Genomic DNA, 8683 nt, shown 5'->3' with positions numbered 1-8683 from the left:
AACAATGGCTGCCCTCCTTCCCCACTCTGACGCCTGGCCTACTTTGTCCAGATTTCAGAAAGTGATAGAAGGGTCACATTTACTCTACTTTAATATTGATAATTAAGTTAATTTATATAAGATGTTTTTATGATGGTAAAGTCCAAAGACTAATGTATTTAAGAATAATTCCCAGCAAAATAGCTGGTGAATTATAATGGTATGTGGTGATGATATCCCGTTTTCTTTAGACGGTAATTCCACTACAGGTTACGTTTTCTATGGGTAACTTGTTGGTAACACAGCTCTTATCTGTCTGTATGATATTATTATTAAATGGTGTCGGATTTTCCGACATAATTCCCCAGGGGCTGCTCACGGGTCGAAGTCCTAATTAGAACAGACGCACACCGATACTCCTCCTTCGAATTATTACATTAATTTGATGTTAGTAGTTAGTAATCACACATTTGTGTGTCTGTTCGTACAGGACGGATGTCCCGTACTAGAGTTGCAGGGGTTAGAAGTCTAATGCAATTTCATTTCCCTGTCAACTCTTGAAAGGCTAATATTCAAGCCTTATACATATTATTTAACCCAGAAGACTGAATGTGATCAAGTACTACAGTCAAGTATGATTCAGGGACTGCAGTGAGATCAGTGACATAGATATAACTTGAAGTTTGTTCAGGTAACTGGTCACTGATATATAAACACTGAGGCCCATGGAATACATCTTGATTAAATAATAAATGTATCAAATCAGTCATCAGATTTATTGGGGTTTAATTTAGTTAATTGTTTCAGAAGATTGAATAGCTCATCATTAAAGTAAAGTATGGTTCTGAGACTGCAGTGGGTTCAGTGACATTGGTCGCAGTGACTTGTAGCTGTTTTAGGCTACTGTTCACTGATTTGCCACTGAGGCCTCATGAACTCATCTCCAGCTTTAAATGATGATACTAACATCAACCTCTGTTACTATAGTCAGCTGTAGTCTCCTTAGTATAATGCTACTGGAGAAATATAATCAGCTGACAAATTTAGATTTCTACTGGTATTGTTTATCTGCAGGCATAGGTCTCCTCAGGCTTGATACTGGGCCTGAGAGTAATTTACCTCCTGCAGAGTTTAACATGGTTATACCCTGATATTTAGTAGGGCTACCGATGAATTGATGGTAGTAGTCTGTCCCCACAAGGACAGCCATTTGGCATTTGATTTGCTCAAATTTACCTGCAGCTGCTTGATAATAGCTTTCCAGGTCAGCATAATCAACTGTTGATTGTTGTGACAAATCTTCACATTTCTTGATCTGTTTTGTTAAGTGGCCTTTCAGACCTGCAAGGGTTCTTTTCATTCTCCCTGCATTATCCATACTGGCTCGTTGGTGAAGCCTTGTGGGGCTTGTACTTGGGCTGCTCATAAAACTGAACAAGCTCTGATGGTAGCCTAGGGTAAATTCTGAACTCACTAGGCAATAATCCTACCTCTACTAGAGGTTAGCACTTAAAATTAATACACATTATATATATATACAATCATCCACACTAATGATTTGAGTGATAAACCAGTGTCACTGGAAGTACCTTTAGGTTAGCTCTTCTATATCACCCTAGGATGGTAGAGACACTAATTAATCACTCAAAGGTGTAATGATCATAAGTAAATTATTATATATACAACTCAACTCGAGTTGATAAAAATTACACCCAAAATAGGGTCTGGACCATTCATTAATGGTGCTAGGTTATTCAATATAGTACAACTGACTATAGTAATAATGGGACTAGGATGAACAATAATAGTTCAACTAGTCAATGGTAATATCCTACCCTGTTGTGGGTTGGCAATTAGTAAATATTATACTGTGATCACTAGTGCAATATATATTAAATAATTCTCTATTTGGAGAAATAATATACACAATTATTGTTAATAGCCTCTTAATTAGCCTCTATGAAACTTCTAATATTATCTAGAAGTATTAAATGTTATTAGTGACCTCGCGAAATAAAGTCCACAAAATTCGTGGATAATCTCTCGCGAAATGTAACACCACGAAATCCGTGAACAATATCGCGAAGACACAGTCACTAATTAGGCTGGCTTCTATATTAGCGCTGTCATTTCACGAAATAACACGCCACCAAATATCTGTGGGTGTGCATGAAACCGCTGACGAAGCTGAACTGGGCTGAGGGAGGCTCCTGAGCTCCCACGAGGCAACGCCGCTGTCTATGACTGGCTGGCTTTGTTTAAATAACACTGCACTAGTATATTTAATGAATCCACTGGATAACTGGTTCATCCGGTACTAAGATGACCAAATGTGGGTTCAAGGGATCAAATAATCCGTCATCCGGTTCGAAGGACCAAATAATGTGGGAACCGACCTGTGAGATTTATATTTATTTAATTTATATGGATTTATATTCACGTTAATTTATATACTTCGATAGCAATTTGTATAATGATAAGTGGACTGTATTTCTGCAATAATCTCATAATCTCACAAATCGATCCTCTACACATTAGGGGGGGTTTAATATTTATATGTATGCAGCCAATCAAACTACAGTAACTACATACATTGAAGAGGTTCCTTATCTTATAGTACAGCAGGTTAGTCCACCAGGTATAACTAGGGTGTAGACACCAAATTATCCTCTTTGAGGTAGCTTCCATATCACCCAGTAACTGGTGCACAAATCTTGCATCCTCGTCTTGACCTGTCAAAAGTGCGCTAGCTGTGAAGCCAGAATCCTATATATGACAAGCTATATCAGAGAAAACACTATACAGAACATTGAACATGAAGACCTGGCTTAATTACCTTTAGTTTGAGGCGATTTCGCGATCTAACCGGGTCACCCTATATCCTGACATTAATGGCCATAAATGAATGATAAACGGGTTTCGGATAGACACTTAACTTGAATTTGTAGACAGCGTGTTGACAATGGTACCTTTGGTTTCCATAACACTACGTCCAAGTAAATTTAACAGGAGCCGAATTTGCTCCCGAGTGAGCCTCTGGTCTAGTATAACAATGGCTGCCCTCCTTCCCCACTCTGACGCCTGGCCTACTTTGTCCAGATTTCAGAAAGTGATAGAAGGGTCACATTTACTCTACTTTAATATTGATAATTAAGTTAATTTATATAAGATGTTTTTATGATGGTAAAGTCCAAAGACTAATGTATTTAAGAATAATTCCCAGCAAAATAGCTGGTGAATTATAATGGTATGTGGTGATGATATCCCGTTTTCTTTAGACGGTAATTCCACTACAGGTTACGTTTTCTATGGGTAACTTGTTGGTAACACAGCTCTTATCTGTCTGTATGATATTATTATTAAATGGTGTCGGATTTTCCGACACACCACCCCCAACCCTTCACCACCCCAACCCCTCACCACCCCCAACCCTTCACCACCCCCAACCCTTCACCACCCCAACCCTTCACCACCCCCAACCCTTCACCACCCCCAACCCTTCACCACCCCCAACCCTTCACCACCCCAACCCTTCACCACCCCCAACCCTTCACCACCCCAACCCTGCACCACCTCAACCCTTCACCACCCCAACCCTTCACCACCCCCAACCCTTCACCACCCCCAACCCTTCACCACCCCCAACCCTTCACCACCCCCAACCCTTCACCACCTCAACCCTTCACCACCCCCAACCCTTCACCACCGCCAACCCTTCACCACCCCCAACCCTTCACCACCCCCAACCCTTCACCACCCCCAACCCTTCACCACCCCAACCCTTCACCTCCTCAACCCTTCACCACCCCCAACCCTTCACCACCCCCAACCCTTCACCACCCCCAACCCTTCACCACCCCCAACCCTTCACCACCCCAACTCTTCACCACCTGAACCCTTCACCACCCCCAACCCTTCACCACCCCCAACCCTTCACCACCCCCAACCCTTCACCACCCCCAACCCTTCACCACCTCAACCCTTCACCACCCCAACCCTTCACCACCCCCAACCCTTCACCACCTCAACCCTTCACCACCCCCAACCCTTCACCACCTCAACCCTTCACCACCCCAACCCTTCACCACCCCCAACCCTTCACCACCCCAACCCTTCACCACCCCCAACCCTTCACCACCTCAACCCTTCACCACCCCAACCCTTCACCACCCCCAACCCTTCACTACCCCAACCCTTCACCACCCCCAACCCTTCACCACCCCACCCCAGAGTTGGATATTGTCCTAATAGCAGCTTTGTGTTGAGTAATTAGAGGACGTAAATGATTTTGGATAGTTGAACCCCAAGCACAAATACCATAGTTGAGATATGGATAGATGAGGGAGTAATAGAGCGTCACCAGGGCTTGGCGGGGTACATAATATCTGATCTTAGAAAGAATGCCCAACAGTTTTTGAAACTTTTTTTGATATATTTAGAATGTGTCCCTGGACATTCAGCTTGTGGTCAATGAGAACGCCAAGGAATTTGCCATCTAATTTGTTACAAATTTGGGTATTGTTTATTCTGAGATTTATTTGATTAGAGGATTTATTGCCAAACAGAATATAGAAAGTTTTGTCAATGTTAAGGGTGAGTTTGTTGGCCGTTAGCCAAAGATGGACTTTATTTAGCTCAGTATTTACTGTGGCATTTAGAGCAAGGGGGTCAGGACTGGAGTAAGTGAAGGTTGTGTCGTCAGCAAATCGAATTGGTTTGAGGTGTTGGGAGGCATTTGGAAGGTCATTAATGTAGATGAGAAAGAGGAGAGGGCCAAGTATGCTGCCCTGAGGAACACCGATGTTGATGGGTAGGGTGGGAGAAATTGAATTATTCACAGAAACATACTGGAGCCTGTCAGTAAGGTAAGATTTGAGGTAATGCAGGGAGTGACCTCTGATTCCATAATGATGTAATTTAAGAAGAACGTTTTGATGGTTGACAGTGTCAAAAGCCTTACGCAGGTCCACAAATAACCCAACTGGGAGTTCAACTGACACAATGTTGTTTTTGTTATCACACAGAAGCTTTAGTCCCATCATAAGATTAATTTCAAATATTCTGTCTCGAATGCTAAGTATATTTAGTTCTTTCCGCATGTTGAGAACTTTAGAAGTTATAGGACAGCCAAGTATAATTCTGAGTGCTTCATTTTGCATTTTTTCCAGTCTATCAGTATTTCGGCAATTTTGCAGGACCAAAGCTGGTGCATGATAGTCTATCAGAGAACATATATATGCTAAATACATCATTTTTGCTATTCTAATATTAACACCGTACTTAGGGCTGTACCCCACTACAGTTCTGAGAGCCGTGAGCCTGTCTCTACACTGTTGATGTAACTTATTGACTGCAGTTGAGGTACAAGGGGCAGAGACACCAAGGTATTTGGAAGAAGACATAGTCTATTGATATGTTATTTATCTTAAGTTTTCGTGGTTCACTTTTGCGGTTGCCAATTTGTCAGTTAAATACCTTAGTTTTAGCAGCGTTGATTACAAGACCAAGGCTCTCACAAGCTGTATGTATACAATTTAAGACTGTTTGCATTTCGCGGTGGGGTTTAGTATGTACAAGGATGTCATCTGCATAGCTGATAGTGATATTTGCCGGACTAGTTGGGATTGATTTTAGTAAGGCATTAATTAGAACATTAAACAAGGTGGGATTGAGTACTCCCCCTTGTGGGGTGCCTAGTTGCATTAATTTAGTTTCACTCTTGTAGCCTTGGAACAGTGCAGAGGACTTCCGGTTGGTAAGATAGCCTCGTATCCGTTGTAATAATTGTCCAGCTATATCAATTCTCGCTAATTCATACATAATCATTTCCCTATTAGCAATATCAAAGGCATTTTTTAAATCAAGAAATGTTGTGTACTTGTGCCTTTTATCTCCATGAACAGTAAGAAAGGTTGTGATACAGTTGTGTACACTTTTACCATGTGTGATCCCACTGATATCAGTGACATGTGCTCTTTAACTCTATACAATAATCTATTAAGCACCATTCTCTCAAAGGTTTTGCACATGCAACTGGTCAGTGAGATGGGACGGAAAGCATCAGGTTGGCCAGGCTTTGGTACAGGTACCGTAAAACTGGTGGTCCATGATACTGGCAGTTGCCCAGTGGCATAACTCGCATTAAACAATTCTAATAATGGGTTACCGGGTACACGATGTAGGAGTCTTAGAATATCATAGGCGATACCTTCCTCACCAGGAGCAGTGCTACTGCCCCTGGAGAGGGCTGCATCCAATTCATAATCTGTATATGGAACACCACATTCATCATGTTGCTTCCTCAACATGAACTTAATGAGAGCATTTCTGTCTTTACTTCGCCTGCAGTTTCTCCCTAGTTCTAGTTAGTAACATTTTAAAGCTGGAAACCTGAGCCAATTTTGTAATTAACTGATTGGCTTTCTGTAGCGGGTTTGGGTGTGAAACTTGTCTATTATTTTGACCAATAATTTTGTTTATGCCTTTCCAGGCTTTGCCCAGGGGAGTATGCAGGTTAAGTCCACTAACAAAACCCTCACATTCAGATTGTCTCAGTTCAGTCATTCTCTCCCTTGCCGCTGCAAGCGCGGCCTGAAACAGTTTTAACATTTGAGGAGTTCTAAGGTTCTTATATGCTTTACCTGTCTGTCTAGCAATTGATTTAAGCTCTTTCAGTTTAGCATCATCATAGTACTGGTTGTGTCTGACCTGCTTACCAGTACGTCTTTTTGTTTGGTGTGACTCACTATTGTTGATGGCCTCATAGGTTTTATTTACAAGGTCATCATAAAACTGTTGTACATTCTCAGGCTCATAATTGTTATACCAATGTTCCATGCTGTCTATAAAGAGTTTTTCTTGCTCTTTCCTTACTGTTAGCCTGCGTCTACACAGCTAAGTGCCAACAGGTAGGTCAACATTAGCCACGTGTATGTTAGCTGTTATGGCTAAATGGTCAGACATTAAGTCATCCATAATATCAGTCTCATGAGTTGTGTATGACAGGTTAAAGCCAATGCACCTATCTAGAACTCCTCCATATATTTGCGTTGGGTGATTCTTACTGATAATTTGAACATCATCATATGCATCGAGAAGTGCTAACAATCTTCTCCCGTTGGTGTTTGTGAGTTGATCCCCTAACTGTTTGGGTTTAGCATTTAAATCCCCAATTAAGATCGAAGGGTCAGTATGTGCTAAATTAGGTAGGTCTGTATACTGGAGGAGGCCAGTAGGTGCATAGGCATTCAAAACATTAAGTGTAGAGTTACCAACGTGTACCCGGATGCCATGATATTGAAACCCTTCGTCACCACCTGCGTCACCCCCTTGAGTCGCCACCTGCGTCATCCCCCTGCGTCACCACCTGCGTCACCCCCTTGAGTCGCCACCTGCATCACCCCCCTGCGTCACCACCTGGGTCACAACCTGCGTCACTACCTGTGTCACCCCTTGCGTCACCACCTTGGTCACCACGTGCTTCACTACGTGCGTCACCACCTGCGTCACCTCCTTCGTCACCACCTGCGTCACCTCCTTCGTCACCACCTGCGTCACCTCCTTCGTCACCACCTGCGTCACCTCCTTTGTCACCACCTGTGTCACCTCCTTCGTCAGAAACCTGCGTCACCCTCATGCATCACCACCTGAGTCACCCTCTGCGTCACCCCCTGCGTCCCTACCTGCGTTACCACCTGCGTCACCAACTTCGTCACCACCTGCATCACCCCCTGCGTCACCACCTGAGTCACCCCCGGCATCACCCCCTGCGTCTCCCCCTGCGTCACCACCTGCGTCACGCCCGGCATCACCCCCTGCGTCTCCCCCTGCGTCACCACCTGAGTCACCCCCGGCATCACCCTCTGCGTCTCCCCCTACGTCACCACCTGCGTCACCCCCGGCATCACCCCCTGCGTCACCACCTGCATCACCCTCGGCATCACCCCCTGCGTCTCCCCCTGCGTCACCACCTGCGTCACTCCCGGCATCACCCCCTGCGTCACCACCTGCATCACCCCCTGCGTCATCCCCTGCGTCAGCACCTGCGTCACCCCCTGCGTCACCACCCGCGTCACCACCTGCGTCACCACCTGCATCACCCCCTGGGTCACCATTTGCGTCACCACCTGCGTTACCACCTGGGTCACCCCCTGCGTCAGCACCTGCGTCACCCCCTGCGTCACCCCCGGCATCACCCCTTGCGTCTCTCCCTGCGTCACCACCTGCATCACCCCCTGGGTCACCACCTGCGTCACCACCTGCGTCACCACCTGTATCACCGCCTGGGTCACCACCTGCGTCACCACGTGCGTCACTACCTGCGTCACCACCTACCCTGCCTGGGAAGCAGCAGCAGCTGTGGTGGGGACGTAATGCAGAGAGCGCCTGGTCCTGCTTCGAGAGCTCTTCATAATTGGAGCTTCTCGCTCATTTGCACATCAAACACCTGTCTCAGTGTAGCGGGGTGTTCACAAGCTGCTTAGTGTGTGTGTGTGTGTGTGTGTGTGTGTGTGTGTGTGTGTGTGTGTGTGTGTGTGTGTGTGTGTGTGTGTGTGTGTGTGTGTGTGTGTGTGTGTGTGTGTGTGTGTGTGTGTGTACTCACCTAGTTGTGCTTGCGGGGGTTGAGCTCTGGCTCTTAGGTCCCGCCTCTCAACCGTCAATCAACAGGTGTACAAGTTCCTGAGCCTATTGGGCTCTATCATAT

At 45.0% G+C, this 8683-nt stretch overlaps 1 protein-coding gene across 1 annotated transcript; it reads right to left on the bottom strand.

Annotated features, from left to right (window-relative positions):
• Positions 1-7853: 7853 nt before the first annotated feature.
• On the bottom strand, positions 7854-8171 carry LOC138366442 (fap1 adhesin-like). Its single transcript, XM_069327491.1, has one exon. It carries the CDS (start codon positions 8169-8171, stop codon positions 7854-7856), a length of 318 nt encoding a protein of 105 aa, XP_069183592.1.
• Positions 8172-8683: the final 512 nt, after the last annotated feature.

This window comes from Procambarus clarkii, chromosome 19 (assembly GCF_040958095.1).
Source record: "Procambarus clarkii isolate CNS0578487 chromosome 19, FALCON_Pclarkii_2.0, whole genome shotgun sequence".
Classification (NCBI taxonomy): Eukaryota; Metazoa; Arthropoda; class Malacostraca; order Decapoda; family Cambaridae; genus Procambarus; species Procambarus clarkii.
This window is presented reverse-complemented; position numbering and strand designations above follow the sequence as displayed.

Excerpts from the sequence above, each read along its gene's own strand:
- LOC138366442 (XM_069327491.1), bottom strand. The coding sequence starts at position 8,171 with ATGCCGGGGGTGACGCAGGGGGTGACGCAGGTGCTGACGCAGGGGGTG.